This window comes from Microchirus variegatus, assembly GCF_963457635.1.
Source record: "Microchirus variegatus genome assembly, chromosome: 17".
Classification (NCBI taxonomy): domain Eukaryota; kingdom Metazoa; phylum Chordata; class Actinopteri; order Pleuronectiformes; family Soleidae; genus Microchirus; species Microchirus variegatus.
This window is the reverse complement of record NC_139818.1, coordinates 9,763,931-9,784,719: the sequence shown is the minus strand read 5'-3', so window position 1 is coordinate 9,784,719 and position 20,789 is coordinate 9,763,931. Positions and strand designations below refer to the sequence as shown.

Here is a 20,789-nt window from a genome sequence, read left to right as displayed (position 1 = left end):
TAAACACACACTGGTAAAAACAACGGGCTGCACACACCCTGTGTATCAGATTATTAGAAACACCAAGCTGATTTTGAACTATACATTTTCACTGTACCACAGTATTTTGAACACGGTTGATTCATTTTTTTAATTAAATTTTATTACATACATTTATACTTAATACAGTACAGACACACATTCTATCATCTACGTATCAAGTTGACCTCAGCAGGTGATTGCGCATGCGCAAAGCAGGTCAGGTGCTAACAGGTCCACCAACACGTGTGCTCGACCAGGTAAAATATATACCACGCAACAAAAAACTTAATCATAATTTATTTAAATATGATATACATGGATAACGACGTTGTGTAGTGTATTATGTGTTATGTTTGATGTTGTAAGCACAGCCATGAGCTCGTTCTGAGTTAATTAAGGAGCTAATGTGTCTGTGGCTAGCCCCGTTAGCTATTGTAAGCTTAATTAGTTGCATTCGCAATTAAGAGCAAATGGAACTATTCCACTCTCGTATGATATCGCAGTTAACTACCTTGACGTGATACATTTCCTTGTCATTGTTAAAAGGTTAACAGTCGCCATGAACCGTTCATTGTCCCCAAACATGCTTCGACCGAACCTTCCCCTGAGGAAGCCATCCTCGGGCCCTATCATGGCTGCTCCCACCGCAGTGACTTGTCCGAGGTTCCCCGGGCCCGGTGGCGCTTCACCTCACCGGCCCGCTGCCCCCATCATTGGAGATGGTAAATTATTGACATCTTAAAAGACTGATAGCAACAATTATTCTACACTTATTGTAGAATTTTTTTTTTCTTCTCATTTGTACATTTGTTGTCAAAATGGCATGCCTTTTTAAATATCCATATAATAATAATATATATATATATATTTTTCTTTTTCAGGTTCTGTGCATTCACCAGTAACCAGGAATCAATCTGGAGTAAGTGTCAAAATATGCCTAGTAGTTTGAGGTATAGACACTTCAATACTGACTGAAAAACGTGTGCAGTCATGGCGCTTTAGCATTATATCATTCTAGCACTACTCGGCTCTACTCAACTCAAGCACATATTTTTCCATTATTTCATAGTACCTCCTCAATGTGCGTGGGTACATCATAGCACTGCTGTGACGTTGCTTTGTACAAGACACAAACTAGTGACAAGCAAATCAGTTGTTTTCAGTGTTCTTAATCATGAGAATGAGTTCATTAAAAGATTTGTTGTGGATTGTACACAGTACTTCCCGCATAATCCGAGCATAGACTCCGTCTGACACAGTCTCTGAATTGAAATGGGCTGAACAGGTTGTGATTCAGCACTCAATCACTGACTTTTAGCCAGTGCTATCACTAAATACACCATACTCCTCTGTTAGATATTGAAATTTTAGAAATGTCCTTGCTAAATGTTGTAGATTAATTAATTTCAGGATTTTTAAGCCTTTTTAACTGCTCAGCATTGTTCTGTTTGATTCTTCTGTGGGATGTCGCGCTTATGACTCTTCCAGTGAAGACAATCAGTGGCGACCAGTCTTGTTTGACGTCACAGCAGGTACCAAAAAAGATACCAGATACTATCGCTAATGGAAAAGCCCAAAAGAAACATCTGGTGCAGCAGTTTGACAGGATGAAAGCTTGATGCAAATGTAGCCACTGCCACAACATAAACACTGACCAACATGCAATTCCTTCTTTTCCAATGATTAACATTTTATTTAATCTAACAGCAACAGGAATCATGCTTTGCTGCTCAGCTACTCCCCACTGAGTTCTCTTTCTGCCTGTCGCTCACACAGACCAGCACGCAAACATTGACCTTTCAGTCAGACTCGTTACAAATGCAATTTTGTTCTTGCAAATAGAAATGTCCAAATGTATTGGCATACAGGGCAAACATATGAGATCAGATCAGAAGTGGTCACAGGAGACTCATCCAGGACACATAGCAATGTCAGGAATGAACAGTCCTACAGTGATTTGATCTCTTGGGATGGATGTTAATACCATGTTTGAACAGGGTCGGGATTGCAGCTCAATATCGTAAATCAGTGTGGCTTGTTAAGATTAAAATGTGTTTCTCACCTTTATTCAGCCTTCACAGCTGTTGGGATCTGTGCCCCCGGAGCTGACTGTACACTTCTGCAGCTATTGTGGTCAGCAAGGTAATATTTACACTACAAAGGTCAAACAGTTAAAGCTTTCACACCAGAGTCCTCATAAACTGGACAGTGGTGATTGTCACAAAGTTTACTGACTATTACTGTTTTGAAATGTATTGAAACACAATAACCGATGTGATGTTTTAAGATAGTTATGTCCATGACAAAAACAGATCAACATTGATTAAAGTTAAATATTAAAAATGCTTCAAAAGCATTTAATTTATGAGCTGCATGTGTGTATCTGTACTTTGTGATAATTGGAATGTATTAAATATAAGTGATTATATTTGTATTCTGTCATTGTTGGTTAACATTTTTATTCACTACTAAACCTTAACTGTGTGTGTTTTATAAAGCCTCTCTGATACGATTTGCATTAAAAACCACACCAGGTTGTTCCCGACAGCAGAGTTTCATAGATGCAGCCTCTTCTTTACAGCCCAAATACTAGGTTTCTGTAGAGTGGCAGTGTGTTTACAAATGCTGATATTTCAAGCTGGTTTCCATGTTAAGATTAGTCCATCTTTACTTTTGAGACGTGCTGTTTACTCAAGAAACTCTCATCTCACCTCGCTGAGTGTGTGAGGAGCTGCCACTGCCACTGCTCACACACAAGATGGGGCAGAAGCTTTTGATTTAATATCAGGGAAGTGATTATTGCGGTGTAAGTGGTTGTGAAATGTATATTGTGATAACGGTACATTATGATAAATTGCACAGCCCTACTCTATAAACTGTTACCAATTCATTAGTGTATTATTTTCTGTTGTGATTATATCTGCGCTGACTCTTCGGTTTGTGTTATGCAGCACCATTTAATCCCTATTGTTTTTTTTCATTAATTTAGTTATGTCTAATTCACTGGCATTTACTGACAGGGAATTTCAGATGCAAACGTTGCAAGACGACGTCTTACTGCTCTGTGGTGTGCCAGACAGAAGACTGGAAGGCGCACAGACACATTTGCAAGTCTATTGAGCCGCAACCTGCAAAGTAAGCTGGCTCAAACCTGAGTCTCACTCACTGTCAGCTCTAAGCAAGTTTTAATAGAGTCAAGTCAATACATCATGTGCAATAAGTAATGCAGCTGCTTGTTTGTTTTGTTTTTACAAAAGAGAGAACCCAAAGGACATCACAGCTCTGCCTATGTCAAGTGACCAGACATGTCAGTTGGATTTGAAGGTAATGGCTCAGCTATGATCTTGTAATGAATGTTTTCTAGCACCTCATTTGTATGGTTGGACACAATCTAAACATGTAAAACTAATCTGAAATCGCTCTTTTTATGTCTGCTGATAAAAGCCTGTTGATGACACCAGCCTCCAGAAAGTGCATTTAAAAGACTTGAATATGGGTGAAGTCATTTCAGGAACAGAAATCCAGGTACAACACACTTGATGTCTCCTAAATGTAAAATCAGATTTCTCTTCTGAAATACCAAAGTTTGCTGTTTGTTGATTGTAACTGTGTGTGTTTTTAGGCATCCGTTTTAGAGTTCTACAGCCCTGCCAGGTTTTATGTTCTTGCCCAAATCCCAGAGAAGCTGGAAGCTCTGCAGGTTATCAGCACAGAGCTCCAGAAAGCCTACAGTTGCCCCTCAGTTACTACATATGTACCCTGTGTTGGTGAGGTTTGTGGAGTGCAGTTCTCCTGCGATATGGTAAGCAGAGGTCCTTTCAGCGGATCAACAAGTGTCTTGAGAGGTCACGTACAAATGAGTCTTTGACCATGTTACTTGTGTTTTGGAATATGTAGAACTGGTACAGAGGGCTGGTCAAGACTTTGTCTGCTGATCAGAAGATGGCAAAAATCCTTTATATTGACTTTGGCAATGAAGAGGATGTCCCTGTGGAAAGAATCAGACCCCTGACTGGAAAAATCCAGCCATTTTCTCCATGTGTGAGTGTTGCTCGGCACCATTCAAATAAGCTGTTTTCACAAGGCTCTATAGTGGCAATGATGTGTGATGATGTCTCTCACCATATGATTTTCATTATGACTGTTTGCAGTATCTTAAATGCTTGCTTCTGCTGTGTCCAGGCAATGGAGTGTCGTATAGCTGGAGTGGTGCCATCGACTGGCAACTGGTCAGGGGATTGCTGTACAACAGTGAGACAGCTACTGACTGGCAAGACAGTGACTGTTAAGCTCCTGAAAATATTAGAGAATGGACACATCAATGTTGTAGATATTCTGCTTTCACTTGGTATGTTATATAGAACTGTGAAGGATAAAACAACTAAATCAGTTTAAATGATGTGCAAAAGTCAAACTCAACAGCACCTTTCTTGTTTGTTTTATTGATTCAAGGAAACCAGCTGAGCACATTCCTCATTGAACATGGCTATGCAGTCGAGGAACCGTCAACAGTCAATGTCAATCCAACTCGGCAGGAGATAAGTAAGACGGTCCACTCTGGAATTAATGTCACAGCAGCCTTGCATTTCTTCCGAATCACTGGAACTTTATCTCAACTATGATCAATCATTGTACTTTTGTGCTCAGCAAATCACAGAGGCTGTTTCATCATTGGTCAGTTAGATCAGTCTTAAGAACTGCAGGACACTCATCACAAACAGGGAATAACTGTGAGGCTCCTCCCCCTCCAACTTGTTTTTTGGATATTGGTCAGTTTGAACTGGCGAGATTATAAGTGAGCCATCCAATCTCTAATCTAAACACTCTTCTCATTTCAAATTAAGTAAAATTGGCCAATGTAAGAGACGTATTTGAGAAATATAGCTCTCCAAGATTTTAACTACTTACTTTTACTTTCCTTTTCACATCACCTCATTTGAAGTTACTTTCCTCTTATTTATTGGTATTTTCTTCCTCCCCCATCTCAATGTGTGCATCTCACTTACTGACTCGTGAAGGTCTGTAATTTGCATGTTTTTAAACTTTATCTATTGGACCTGCAGCTGAACAGAATGCATGCAAAAATGGTCAACCTGAAAATAAATGATTTTGCAATGCTGTTTTCAAATGCCATTACTTAAGAATTTATAAATTGTATACACTGGATAGACAATATTACTCATCACGATAACTGTTCATACAGATCACTATAGATTTATAGCACTCTAGGCTTCTTTCAGCATAGATGTTATCCATGCTCCACTTTAGACACCATGACGAGTGTGTCTTTGGAAAACTTCAAGCGCTGCTCCAATGGGATGGATGACAACTCCTGGGCTCAGCCTCCTGAGCCGCTGAAACAGGTCGTTGGTGACTCCTTCTCTGTTGTCATCACCTACTTCCAGTCGCCCGATGAAATCATTGTACAGAAGGTGGAACATGCCAGTAAGAAACTTTTATATCCTGCTGCATTCATCATAAAGCTGCAGACTTTTAACAGATTTAACTTGAGAACTTTGTGTTGACAGGGGCAATTCAGCAAATGCTGTTGAACCTAAGGGAGCACTGTTGTCAAGTTACAGCGCCCCACAACTTCAGACCAGCACCGAGCACTGTTTGCTGTGCCCAGTTCTCAGGTAAAACACATGGTCCTAACACCTGATGCTACTTTCCCATTGCTATGTCAACATTACATACTAGAGTTTGACCAATATGGGTTTTTCTGTGGCCGATTTATTTAGCAAAACTGTTGCAGGATAGCAAAAAAAACATACATTATTTAACTTCAGTAACCAGTTATTGAACTACACTAAAGGTCTTTTTCTCCACTCTATAGTTTGTCTACAATGTATTTTCAATACTAATGTATACATTAAATATTAAACACATGAAACGGATCATCAAAAAATAAAACTTGGCTTCACGTTTCTGAGAGCAAATTGTTTTAATTTGTAATAATGGTCCACTAAAATAATTATAAAAAAAAAAGAACTTCACCTCTATTACGTACATTGCATTATGAGTTTATTTGATAAGATAGTCCTTTATTCGTCCCGCAGTGGGGAAATTTACAGGGTTACAGCAGCAAGACAGTAAAGATGAGGATAATTTTAATTTAATTTCCAGAGTACAGTATGTACTAGATATTTACATTTTATAGACAGGGATTGAGGGATATTATATGTTTATATTGCACTTTTGTAAAAAGACAGTATATTTCACATGGGATGAGGAGCCTGGTTGTGTGGTCTACTTAGAGCAGTGCTTGTTGGTGATACTATGCTACATTGATTAATCCAACAGTAATGTTGCTCAACAAGTCAACACATGATGCAAAAACAAAATCAGTTTTCAAATGATCAAATATCTCATAGGTTCAAAATTATTTGTTTTCGTCATGAGTGCTGTATGCCTTCAGATCAAATACAATGTTTCTTCTGATTTTAAAACAATGTTTCATGTCAGAATAGTCATTGTAATCATGGTTGACATGTTTTGAGAAACCTCACCTTTCCTTCTGCGTCTCTTCCAGAGGACAAGCAGTGGTACAGGGCCAAAATTCTGGCCTATCCATCAGAAGAACTCGTCTGCATTGGCTACCTGGATTTCGGCAACTCTGAGGTGGTGGAAGTGGGTAACCTGCGGCCTATCAGCCCTTCATTACTGGCACTGCCGATGCAGGCTATTCCATGTGGTCTAGCAGGTAGTGAAATAAAATGTTTTAATTGTTTAAAAATGTATTTGTACTGTGTATATATAATGTAATGTATAATGGCTCTGCATTAAATTGCAGAAGATAATTTTTTCCCTGTTCCCCCTGACATTGCCCCTTAATTCATGTACATGTCTTCCAGTGCTTGTTGACTTGAGTGTATACTGCTGTTTGGTGTAATCATTTATTTACCCTCTCTGCTTTAACATTCATCATTTTGGACAAGAACAGAAGGATGGGGGAGGTTGACATTTCACTAAAGTTCAATAAAATATCACCATTTAATTCTTGTAAAACCAAATGGGTACATGTGCTGACCACATGGATCAGAAAGTAAGACTTTGTAGCCAATCTGACAAGGATGCTTGCTGCTTTGCTGCTGATGACACTGGTATTAGTCCTTGCCAGAGAACTAGCATCTATCCTGGTGTTATTGAAACAACTCCGCTGTGGGAAAGGAAGTATCCCATGTAGTGACACAGAAAATCCAAATTTTATACAAGCAGTTCATTTGAATAACTCAGAAATATTGATACAAACATTGTGTGGTAAACTGAAATGTCATATGAAAACACCATCCTGTGTTGTCTCTTCTGTGTGGTCCTTTCCAGGTTTGCAGCCTGTTGGCGAGAGATGGTCAGATTCGTGTCTGTTAGCTGTGCAGCAAAGAATCTCAAACAGAATACTACACATTGACATCCAGGGAGCTCATGAGGGCAAGGCCCTCGTGGCCTTGATTGATGAGGCCAGTGATCCTCAGGCCAACATAGCCGAGCTTCTGATTTCTGCTGGTTTTGCTGCCCCCGTTACCATTACCACCAATAGTGACCAGCAGGGTGACCAGACAGTTATTTCTGCTGAACCACATGGTGAGAAGTGTCTGAAATAAGTCTCAGAAACAACTACTTGAGGATCCTTAAGTCTGTTAAAACACAAAGTGTTTTTGTGTTGAAATGTGCTCTTCAGTGCCCACCCCTGCCTGTGAGCCTCTGGTGTGGTATTCCAGTGAAATTCCCTGTGATGGCCAGACAGTGGCGCTGCAAACCACTTTTGTGGCAAGCCCTGGAGAATTCTACTGCAGAATTAACAGTCCCACAGGTATTGCTTCCTCAGCCTAGAGAGCCACTGTTTTTAGTTTTAGACAACAAAGCAAGCCCATTATTGTGTGAAATTACTTTCTTTTCAAGTATTTCTCCAAATTAGCCTCTTTCATATCAGACATGTTGACTTGTGACAGTAGGACAGCTGTTCCTGTTTTTACATTCTAAGAGTTTATTTAATAATTTATACCTTTGGTTTTCCTGTGTCAATGTTTTCAGTTAAGTACTATTGATGTTTCTTTTTTTTCTTTCAATCCTCACTTTTTCTTTCTTTCTTTCTGTATCAGACCATCAGCGTCTGCTAGATCTTAGGGCTGAGTTGAAGCAGCACTGCGAGTCAGATAACTCACCATTTGAGCCCAAAGTGGGAGACCCCTGTTGTGCCGTGTGTCCTGGTGAGACTGAATGTTGTGATACTGTTAATTAATGTAATTTATAATTCCGTTTTCATAATGTCTTTTTTTGTAGCGCTAATGTGTGTCTTTGCTCCCCAGGTGACGGAGCATGGTATCGGGCGATGGTGAAAGATCTGACTGACAGTCAAGTGTATGTGATCATGGTGGATTATGGCTTCACCATTAAAGTAGAAAGACACCACCTTAGATCCATTAAACCTCAACACCTCACTCTGCCCTTCCAGGCGATTTGCTGCTGGCTCTCAGGTTTTATTCTGTGTGTGTGTGTGTGTGTGTGTGCATGCATGAGTAAGATGCTGAAATACAGAGAATGAATGTGTATTGGTAATAGCCATAAGAGTCATATTTCTTAAATATTCTCACATTAAAGTAAATAATACATTGCATATGTTTTGTTTTGACTCAGGTGTGGAGCCCCTGGGCTCAGAATGGAGCAGTGAAGCCTTGCTGTGGTTCCAGTCTCTGGTGGATGGCAAGCAGCTCTCTGCACGCGTCCTTTCTGTCACTGAACAGGGTCATGGTGTGGAGCTGGAGAGCCGAGGTTGTAATGTGGCAGCTGCCTTGATTTCTGAGCAACTAGCCAAAGTTCCTGGAGAAATTTTGAGAGCGACACATGCAATCGCAGGATCTGCAACCATCAACCACGAGAGTGCAAAGGAAAATGAGCACAGTCATGGACGGTCACTGGCCTCAAACCAAGCAGGAGATAAATCTGAAGAGCTGCCAAATGAAGTGCAAGCATCAGTTCCATCTGAAGGTCAGCAGGAGTGTCAGTGTTTCCAACAAGGAATGTGTACTGGTTGATATTAGGTGCCTGCTCGACTTCATGTGGGGGTTCTTTTTTGTTGTTTTTCAGCACCATCTTTCCCAGTGGACTGGAAGACAGTGGAGCTGCCTCTCAACGAGACCTTTAAGCCATGCATTGCAGCTGCCATTAGTCCTTCCCTCTTCTACATACTGGCTGCCAGCCAGGGTCAGGGCACTCACCTGTGTTGCTATCTGACATAAGATGATGGACACATTTCTTTTGATATTTGATATCATTCCTGTTGTAATTGATGCATTTTTGTCTGCAGTAGACCAGCAGAAGCTTCAGCTGTTGATGAAGGAAGTTGCTGCCTACTGCAGCAACAACCAGGCCTCTCTATCCTCTGTTGCTCTGAGCAGACCAGGTCCCGGGGCTGCCTGCTGTGCCCAGTTCTCTGGTGAGGAAACTCTTACTATTCATTGCACACATGATGATACATTTAACAGATCAACCTAACGACTTGTCTTTTGTTTTGTGGGTGTATCTGTTTTCTCAGTCATATTCAGCCTGCATTGGCAGCCATCTCTCTTTACAAGCGCAGCTTTATTGTTTGCTGTTTTTTCCATCTGTCTCCACATAGAAAAAAAAAATCCCTTCCTGTTTGCAGTGTGTTAATATCACTTGGTGACATAAAATAAACTCTGCTATGCTGAGAAACACAGACAGTCGTATGGCGATGATGGGCTTAATCAGTATTGTTTCAACTAATTTTACAATGGTTTACTGTTGAAATGTACTAGGATATTCAGACAATAGGTTGATTGGTTTAATAGGAAATTGCATCCAGAGTTGAACTCTTACTGAGAGCAGGGGAAAGTCCCATCATCCAGACTTTATCGCTGCCCAGTACCCATTGTTTAATAATTGCAGTAGAGAGACCAGCTGTTCTGTCATCGAATTATTGTTCACAAACACAGTCCATCAAGATGAATGTTTTCCTCTTATTCTTGTGGTCAACTTTCAGGTTTGTTCTGCACTCATCTTTAGACCCCACCTGCAGTTGTTACCCCTGCAGTCCTAAGCTGGTAATTTGGTGTCTGCTAGTAGATATAATTACACAGCATGTTCTCAGTGGAGCGTAGGAGCGGCTCTTCTTTAAACACAGTATACAAGTAGGAGACTATGCATTGGCATACATTCCATAGTTCAGCTAACAACAGGGTCTGATTTTAATGGATTTTCTTGTGGTGTCTGTAGCTCATAAGGTTTGAACAGCAGCTGTGTAGGTGGGTTCATCTGTGTCACTTGGTAACTGATGCATTTTGTTTCACCTAATGGTCAGTAATGAAATCAGTGATAAAATGATTTTTTTTGTGTGCTGGCTCCCATATTTATTTTGTTGTGACTATAATGAATACCTCTGCTGTGTTTTTGGCCACATCTGATTGTTTGTGTATGAGCAGCCATAAGAAAATGTTCATCACTCAAGGAATAAATTCTTAGATTTGATGGTTATTTTCAATTGTTCTCAAAAAGCTACCAAAATATTTAAATACACTTTTTCCCCTGACAGCTGATAATAACTGGTACCGGGCAGTGGTCTTAAACATTGGTGAGAATGAAATGAAGGTAATCTATGCAGATTATGGCAACTTTGAAACAGTGCCATTCTCCCGAGTGTTGCCCATCCCCCTGCACCTGCTGCAGCTTCCGTTTCAGATCACTCGATGCACCCTCACTGGTAAGGATTTAGGGCCATTATATGGCAATGCTATTTTTGCCTGAAATCAATTTTACACAAGACTTTATACTTAGTCTGTTGCAATTTACTCCTTCCCCCAACCACTCTGACCTTCCCATGTTCTTAGGTAAGGAGCACTTTCCTGTGGACTGGCCAGAGGAAGTGCAGCAGTTGTTTCAAATCATTCTCTCAAATGGCGTCCTGGCCACCGTTCAGTCCGTTGATGAATCTGCTAACATACTGTCACTTACTCTACCCACTAAGAGTGGGGAGGGCCATGTTTCTGCCATGATACTGGATGCCCTGCAAGCTCTTAACGATAGAAACACTTGTCCAAGCCCCGCCCAGAAGCCTGAGCACCCTGACAGCAATTCACCCTCTGCCATCACTCCAGCTGAGCCTTCCTGCCCACTGCCCACACCTGAAAAGCAAAAGGAACAGGAACACACAACTACCACCAGTCTAGTCATCGCATCAGAACCTACCACTCAGATTCACCAAGAGATTAAAAATGCTCCTGTAGAGCGTTTGGTTCCAGGTATTATGGAACATTGTTACAAGTTGTGCCATACTTCATTTTTTTTCCCTAAAATCCTTATTTAGGTTCATAATAATGTCTCTTAATGAATGATTCATGTTGGCTTATGAGGTTAGAGTTGTAAGAATTGAAATAAATGAGCAGTTCTAACAATTTTTTATTTCAGAAGATCCAGTGCAGAAGACTGAGCCAACATGCAAAAGCACAGACATAAGTGGTATGTACGCACAACGACAAACGGCTCATCTTTAAAAAAAAATTGTTTTACGTGACTGTTGGAGTTGGTGTTGCATTCAACTCTTACTATTTGTATCCCAGATCCTCAGACATCTGGCTGCCGTTGTCTTAGCCTGGAGACCAAGGTCAGCTCTTTTAAAAATGTGTTTAATTTTACAGTTATATCTTGGCAACCTATTAGCATTGTGCTTTATTGTTCATGATAATACCTGCATACTTTTCTTAACAATAGAGTGCCATGTTTTGATCAAATTGGTATAGCTGGATGTTAAAGTCGTGTCAACTCCATGACAACAAAAGCATGGCTGAAAGCCACACCTGTTCTCACAGCACTGCTGGTCGACTGTTGTCTTGTTTGATAAATGTGTGTCACTGGGTAACAAAGGATTTCAAACACCAAAGTCACAATTGAACAGCAGTGGGTCAACATCTCCTGTGTCTGCTTTGATGTAAAATTGCTGATTTTTCTCTATGTACTTTGGTGGATGTGAGCAGTTTACAAATGACACATACTTAAGATTATTGCAAAGAACAGAAGTAAAAATAAAAAATCGGACAATATACACTTAGTATAGTGGCTAAGATCTATTTGTATGCCGTGTTTCAGTGAGCTTGTCCCTGCAACCACTATAATTTAACCATAATGCTGCTGCTGCCACCATGTGGTTATAGATGTACTATTAATTAACTTTTCATCAGCTCCTTGGGGAAAAATATTGGAATACACCTAATTTCTTTGCCTGCGATCATAAAAAAAAATCATGGAAGTTTGCCCGAAATATTGTGATACAATTTGATGCTTCTCTTTATACACCCACTGCCTCTACATTCATGTTAATTGCCTACTTGGGAAGAAAAAGTGCAATTTCATATTTAATGATTGTTGTCTTCCACAGATTGATCATCTGGAGCAGCTGCTGCTCCTGCAGCTTTCTCTCATCAAGCAGTTAGCTGGACACACACAATAAGATTCAGCACATGCATAATTTGACTCTCCTGTTTGTCAACTTGTTTTTGTTATGCCAGAAGTTGCCCTGTTATTTTTTTAATTTTGTCTACTTGACAGTAAGATAATGCGCCTTTTGGATATTTGTGTTTTTAGCCTGCAGTGCAATCATTTCTTTAGGTTTTAAATGTTTGGAGGTTGTCTTAAACCTCGTACAAAAAAACTGGCAGAAATAACAGTAACACAAAGATGTTTAATCACAGTTATTGAAGAAGTGTGTTTGTCTCCTGTACGCGTGCTGTAGCTGCTGCCATCTGTTCTTTGTTCGACAATAATGACTAGTTCAGCTAGGGTGTTCAGCCTTGTTCATTTCTGTTTGACGTGTGCTTCACTCCATATAAAAGTTCTGTGATGGGAAATGATTGTGTGGAGGTGATTTTTAGTTAGACTGCAGATTTCACACCACTACAGTAAAACCAGCCATTCTGACAAGTCAATAGTAATAATGATACCTGGGTTACTTTTAGCTTGTTGAATTTCAGGCTACATTAATATGATCAGTGACATCTGTGCTTTTTCTACTGTCAAAATGGCTTGGTGCAAAGGGAACTTAATAAAGTGACCAACATACAATTAAAGTAATTAATATGAAGTTATTTAGTAAAGAAAATAGTACTTTATATTGAATACCTTGTATTAATCAGGGTATCCGCGGGGTCTTAAAAAGTCTTTAATCCAATAATTTGAATTTAAGGCCTTAACATTTCTTAAATTCTCCTAAAATCTCATAAAAGGCCTTAAATACAATTTTGAAAGGTCTTAAAAATCTATTAACGTCACTTTTATTTAAAACATGCATAAACTTCAGTCTCGCTTTGAAATGTTTACATTTTTGAGGATGCAATAACATAACTACAACATGGAACTAAAGTAGGCCACCTGTGTTGCCAGGTGAGAATTTATCGAGCACCACTATCTCGTATGCTGTGCGCGTGCCACGGTGTCTTACGGCTTAGCATAGCATCAGCGATAACTTCATGAAAGACCACAGCTAAGCACAAGATGGGTAAGGCTCCAGTTTACCTTCATGTCTTTTGTACTTTTTTTGCCAGTATGGATTTGAAATGGGTCTTAAATTGTATTCATTATGGTCTTTAAAAAGTCTTAAATTTGACTTGTTGAAACCCTGTTAATATATTGGGGCTATTAAGTTGAGGTTTCTACTTTTAAAACATTTTTGACAATGTGAATATAGGGTGTAAAGGATAATAAAGTCAATGTCTTTTTAGATTAACATAGTGACATTCAAAGATTAAGATGACAAACAGAATTGAAAATATGGCTACTTTGATTCAGAGAAGGTGTCATGAATGCATTTTTTCGTCTTGGAGATGAGAGATGATGAAGTTTGGAAGGCTGCAGTTTGGGCTCCTCCCTGTCTCCATACCTGCCCCGTGTCTGTATACCACCGGAGACAAATGAGAGCGAGCCGGTGCAGGAGCATCAGAGGTGGGCATGGCGAGGAGGAGGGGTCGCTGCTCTCCTGTCCGGACTCGAAGCAGAACACACTGGTGCAGAAGCACAGCTGAGAGGACTCACGAGTGTTTGAGTGAGAGAGAAGCACCTGATATTCACGGACTTGGAGCTGCGCAGGGTAAGAACATGATGTTTTCTCTGCTGTTGAGTAACGTTTGTTTTGATGGTGGAGAGCGCGACCTGCTGTGACCTTACATGCGTCTGCATGTAAAAACAACGGTGACTGCAAGACTCAAATTTTCCATTGAGAATGACGTCACTTTTATCCATTAATGTGTATGGGATTACATTTTAATTCGAACTAGTAACAATTCTAGTGGAACTGAATATGCTGAACTGGAATTATAAACTGCCGAATATCTGAAGTCTGAATAGATTTAATTCCAGATATCTAAACTGTACTGTAATGTACAATTATTCATAATTTGTCCCAGAAAAAATACAATTGGGGATTTTGAAGAATGTTAAGAATATCTGGAACTTTTACTTTGGCTGCGATTATAGACCTATGCAATACTAACTAGATATTTAAAGTAGGTTGCCATAGTGATTGTGACTGAGGGAAGCAGCCATTCAATGACAGTTAAAGTCATACGTGATGTGTTACAGGATGTCACATTTGAATCACACATCTGTGTGTAAATACTAAAGTAGCATATGCAGAGGTGGACTTGGTCTTAAGATCATATACTCAATTAAAAGTAATTTTACATTGATTAAATGTTTCTTAAAGGGATCAAGGTTATTTAAAATAGGTGTTATATGAGGTACTTAGTCATTGCCAGTATTTACATACATTAGACGGTGTTCTGGAAATGGAGACATGGGCAGAACTGACAAGTGATTTATGACGGCAGAGGAAAAAACAACCTGTAGAAAAGGCAAAACTGAAAAAAAATGTTAACTATGTTGTGCTGTGAGACTGCTCCATATTTTCGGCTTATTCTAATGCACCATAGGCACATTAGTGTATAAGCTGTGCTGCAATGTAGCGGATCAGCCGTTTGACTTACTTACTTACTCTGACACTGTCAAACAGCATGCTAAAATGAAAGGATTTTAAATGTAGTACACAGTACTTTTTTTTCCCCAGTTGGAAACAAGAAAACAGGGACATGATTTACATGTTGTGTTGTAGAAGACCCATCTCCAAACAGGCAACATGTTGAGAACTGTCTCTTTGTAACACCATCTCTTACTTGTAGTAGTTTGTGTGTATGTATATATATATATATATATAAGTTCATTCTGTGGATTTTTATTGCAGGTTCTGTGTAGAGTAGAGCTTTTTTTCCTTTGCTAAAGCACACTAAAAGACAATCACAGTAACAATAGTCAATGTAATTCTTTATTTTTCAGCTCTGCACATACAAATGAAGTCACAGCATCATTTTAAGTTGTAAGTAAAAGCAGTGGATTCCATTAACCTATTTATTCTTAAGTCTGTCATCAATGTGTCTGCCTTTTTGAGTCATTCTTGGCTAAAGTTGCATTGCAGGGTCTTGACCTTTCAACCGCCTCTTAAACCTGCCTTGACCCTTGACACATTTAAGAGTGAGCAGATGTTGACAAAGAGCAGCCAAAAAGTTAAGATGCTGGATAAGAAAACTTGGTTAAATGAAAGCAGTTTTTTCACATGCTTAAATGCTGGCTCATGTTTAACAGGGGTGTTTCAAAAGTCTTTGGGGGTCCTAGGCAAAAGAGCACCCCACAGCAAACTGAACTGATTAAAGTTGTTGGTGTATATGGTCTAGTTAGTTGGTATAATTGGTAAAAGTGCATAGCCAATCTCACAAAGCTCTTATTGTGGTGCACTAATCAGCTGTTTTTGGGGGGCCCTCTCAGTTTGGAGCCCTTGACAGTTGCCTGCTTTTCCTTCTCTGTTATGATCACCTGCCAAGTTTGATCATTTTTTACCTGACCATCATGTAACATTTCACCTCTCATCCAAGAAGATTCTTCAGTTCTAAAGAAATAGCCTCTTGGATGAGAGGTGAAACATTTTCAACCCGACTCAAGTCCTGAAGATGACTTTTTTTCTGTGGATTTATGAGGTGCAACACATAGTCAACACTGCCTGAGGTACAGTATGTGCACCCCCTGCTGGCCTCCTGCACTGAGAACCAACATAGGATAAGCATGGTTGCTCTGCCTGAATATCTGCTTGTGAGAACAAGGAAAAACCAAGTGGCAACTGCCATGACATCACCCATAAAAATCCCAAAAATTCACAGACTTCACCCGCTGCTAATGGACAGTGCCATTGTCAATCACACTGGTGTCCACTTGTATGTGCCATTCTTTATTGCCTATTTTCCTCTAAATAGGAACATAATTCACAAAATTGACACCATCTTCTGTTGAGGAAGACCTGAAACTATCAATTAAGACATTAACTGAGACAGAGCCTTCTCCATTGTAGCCCCCTCCCTCTGGAACTCACTACCCAACCCATCTACAACTGTTATGACGTCTTTTGTTTTTCCATTCTTGTGCTTTTAATGTACTTTGAGTTCATGAAAAGCTCTATATAAATTGAATGTATTATTGTTTTTATTTACTTAACAGGAAATAATAATAATTCATTATATTTGGAGGCACCTTTCATGACACTCAAGGTCACCTTACAACAGCAAAATAATAATAACAACAACGGGTAGAGAGTTAGAGGGAGTAGGCCTGTTTAAAAATGTGGGTTGTCAGATGGGATTTGAAGATGGGGAATGAGACAATGTTCCTGATGCCGGGGGGGAGGGAGTTCCAGAGGCGGGGGGCAGAGCGGCTGAAGGCTCTGGCCCCCATGGTGGTCAGACGGGCAGGAGGCGCAATGAGGCTGGTAGATAAGCCAGATCTGAGTGTCTGGGAAGAGGTGTTGATGTGAAGGAGGTCAGAGAGGTATGGGGGAGAGAGGTTATGGATAGCTTAGAAGGTGTGAAGCAGAATTTTGAAGCTGTTGCAGAACAGACGTGATGTGATTGATAGATTGGATCCTGGTGATGATGCGGGCGGCAGAGTTCTGAACCAATTGGAGTTTATAGATGGACTTGTGGGGAAGACCAATGAGAAGGGAGTTACAATAGTCAATGTGACCAGGGTGTGGACCAGGAACGCAGTGGAGTTGGGAGTAAGGGTAGATGGTAATAGGCTGACCGAGTAGTGTTATTGATGTGGGTTCGGATTGAGAGAGTGCCACCCAGACTGTAGGGAGGGGCATACCAAGGAGTCATCGATGGGGATGGTGAAACTTGGAGTGTTGGTGGGACTGGATTTGGAACCCATGAGGAGAACCTCGGTTTTGTCACTGTTGAGTTTCCGGAAATTGGAAGAGAACCAGGTTGTGATTTCTTGTAAACAGTTACAGAGGGAGGAGGGCGGGAAATGTTTACTGATGTACTAAATCAAGTAAGAAGTAGAAGTTAATGTCCCTATCGAGTTGTTCCTTGATTTATCTCGCCATTAGACTGCCTTTTCCAGCCAGAAAATGTTTAATAGCTCACGCTCACACACCCAAGTCCATTGGGAAATTCCACAGGAACTGCTGGTCTACTGCACATTTTACTTATTGCTAGAGGGAATAGTGTGTCCACCATAATCCATAGACTAATCTATGGACTATGGTGTGAAAGAAGTATAGCGGTTTATATAGCGAAACAAAGTTTCCATTCAGAAGGCTGTGAAATTCTGAGAAAAATAATCTATGGCTATTAGACTTAAGCAAACACAGATTCTATTAGATGAGCCTTTTGGTAATGGCTGTAATCAGTTATTCCTCGTCTCTGTTGGAGATGCACACTGTGACAGGCCACACTTCACGCTGCCTCCTGCAGCCATACTTCAAAAAATACTATCTCTGCAGAATAATTGCACACAAGGAGCTTTCAGTAAAAATATAACTTTATCAGATTGCCTTTTTCTTCAGTTTCCTCATTGCCCTTAAGCCTTGCATCCTCTGTGTGGAGTTGCCTGTTTGCGCTTGCGACAAAGTCTCGTGTTTAAATAATATACACCAAAACATTTTTGAATTACAGTTTTGGCTTTTAATCACAGCCTCTCTTGAACCTTGTGGGAAAAAAAGTTTCCACATTTATTCTCCTGTTTTAAAAGTGGCTGTACTTCAGGTGAGTCATTCTAAAATCATTTAAAGAGGCAGGGTGTCAACATGACACAGCTCAAAGTACAGGTTAGGAGACTTGTGGATTTTGTATGAAGTTGCTCCAAAAGCTCACACTCTTATCTAATGATAGATTACAAAGTGGAGGAACTTCAAAACCTGCCAACCAATTGAACTCAGAGAGCACATCCATGTGTGCGGCCCTTTTAATTTTGAGAATATCCCCTTAACCTTAGTCGTTTGTGTTTATTTTCCTATTGGTGAGAAATGTCATAGTTTATAGTTTCATTCAAGTTGAGAAACTGTACACTAATACATACTTCTGTAAGGAAAAGACCATTCAGGTCTTGAGCAGATCTGATTAAAGATGCATTAGGTAGGATCATTAGATTAACAATCCATTGAAACTTTTTAATTGTATATTTTACTCTAGGAAATTGATAATAATGACCATTGAGGTGACTTTTCCTTTTCACAGCTAATTGTTGAATTTAATCTTCATGTTGTTAAAATAGTCACATGTTGGGATTACAACTCTAAGATCCTCCATTTCTGAAACTGTACTCAGGCTGACACACAAGTTACGGCAGTGATAGCACTGGTTACTCAATTTCATGAATCTATTTTATTCCAATGGACAAGTTTATGATTCAATTTGATTTCCAGATGAGTTGATTGAGATGTCTCTGTTTCCATGCCAATCTTGCATGGTTATTTAACGACTTTCACATAACTAATCCTGCAAATTGTACATTTGGATCCGTCTATCCTGGTGTATGACACATTGATGCCATTTTTATTTAATGTAATATGTCCACAGAACAGTTATGCAACAAATATTTCAAAGTTGGACCTTATCAGCCTAGAAGTGCACAGACATTTTGAAGGAGTCACCATTATGGCGGGCAGAGGGTGCTGTGAGGATAAACAAACTTCTCTGACCAACAGCTTGTGGTCAAGAATTCGATGGCCAAGTCTGGCATGAGATTTGTGCTAAAGATTCAGGAAATGGCATATTTGATGTAAAGAGTATTGGATCTTATGGGGTTTGATTTCTTTGCATCATAGGAAGTTGTTGCTGGTTCAAATGTATCTAAATGGGTGATGGGATGCTTGATGATTCATTTAGTGCTCAAGGAGATAATGATGATGATGATTCAGGTTCAGTTACTTGATTTTATCCGTTGTCAGATGATGGTACTTCATAGTTTTGTTTTGGGGTTTTTTCCAAACAGAATGTCAAGAGTAGGAAAATTTAATGAAGTGAAGATTTGTCTCCACAACAATCAGCACTGTAACAGGTGAACATAATACAGGAAACAGCTGGAACTGACAAAGCAGAAGTTCGGTCAGGAGAAAAATGTGACTCTAATGAAGGTGTTACCTGCTGTAACCATGACAAGTGTGTGCAAACTCTTCATTGTGGTCATAGTCTGGTTTCTCTCTCAGTCTCAGGTCATGTCATTTACATTTGCTGAAAGGTTGCTATGGAATTATTAATCAATAATGCCAAAAATATTCCACCTATCCCAACTTTAAGTAGGCGGTATCTTATTTTGTCTGTCAGTGTAGCCAGAGAGGGAGGGAGACAGAGGGCTGGAATGATGCAGAAGAATGCTTGTGAAGAGGCAGCCAATTTTAAGTAGGCAGGTGTGTGTAGTGCACGCTTGTATAGTCTATACCATGTGTATACTTTATTTGTAGGCATGCATGCTTCCCTCTTCTTCCTATAAGACTGTGAGTGTGTGAGATACATTTAAAGGGTAGGATCGAAATCTCGATTCATATCAGTAACTACAAAAATGAGGCATCAATAGTCCCCAGTGATGTTTATCAACCCAGGCCTCCTGCATGCCTGCTCCGTAGATCTGTATCAGGCACACGCACACACAGACCAACACAGAAGACTCTTCTTAAAGCTGAGCTCCATCCTGCACACAATCCTATCTCTGTTTCAGAAATACACACAGCCTCTTTAGGCACAGACTTTTGAACAGGCAGGACATTATGGTCGAACTTATCAGCAGCCAGAGTTAATCAAACCTTATTTTTCGACTTCATATCCAACAATTAATATACAGAATAAGGCAGGTAGCATTGTTGAGCCTGGATTTAAGTTAGACTTGGACTGATACTGGATTTAAAGGTTGATATAATTGCAATAATTAATAGGAAGGAAAAGAACCATCACAAATGAAAGGGATTTCAATCACTGTGATGATACTTTGAAAATCTGCAACAAGAATAATTTCAATGTTTTAAAGATGCAAAACTGAACATTTTATCAATAATTGTACCTTTTTTTTTAATACTACCATACTTCCTTAATGACTAATTCGTTTGGCATCTATTACCACAAGGTTGCAGCAGCAGCAACATGTACTTGGTTAGTGGATTGCACGTGAGTTTGCAGAACTCATGGAATTTACAAGGTTCACTGAATGCACCTCAAAGCTCATCACACTGTGGAGTCTGCAAGGATTTACACTAGCTCTTATTTTTCAGATCCTTCATGAATCTGGCAGTGGAACACATTATTTTATTTCTTTTGTTATAAATCTTCATGAGAAAGCAATGTCAAAAGTGGCTCTTATAGTAAATGGGCAAATCTAAGTGTTTACTAGAGGTCAAAAAAATCAATTAATGTAAAAATTGTGATTCTCATTCTTATCCTTATTTCATT

The 20,789-nt window shown here is 39.7% G+C and overlaps 1 protein-coding gene across 1 annotated transcript; it reads left to right on the top strand.

Moving 5' to 3' along the window:
• Positions 1-580: 580 nt before the first annotated feature.
• tdrd1 (tudor domain containing 1) lies at positions 581-12,801 on the top strand (the record flags this gene model as incomplete). The annotated part of the gene is made up of 23 exons (XM_083903519.1): positions 581-743; positions 1,798-1,823; positions 2,094-2,163; positions 3,042-3,156; positions 3,279-3,345; positions 3,466-3,546; positions 3,644-3,823; positions 3,919-4,062; positions 4,204-4,369; positions 4,474-4,563; positions 5,290-5,466; positions 5,550-5,657; positions 6,554-6,724; positions 7,345-7,602; positions 7,700-7,831; positions 8,121-8,228; positions 8,328-8,495; positions 8,656-9,018; positions 9,106-9,222; positions 9,326-9,454; positions 10,571-10,738; positions 10,866-11,276; positions 12,764-12,801. The coding sequence occupies 23 exons, from the start codon at positions 581-583 to the stop codon at positions 12,799-12,801; spliced, it is 3,450 nt and encodes a 1,149-aa protein (XP_083759645.1).
• Positions 12,802-20,789: the final 7,988 nt, after the last annotated feature.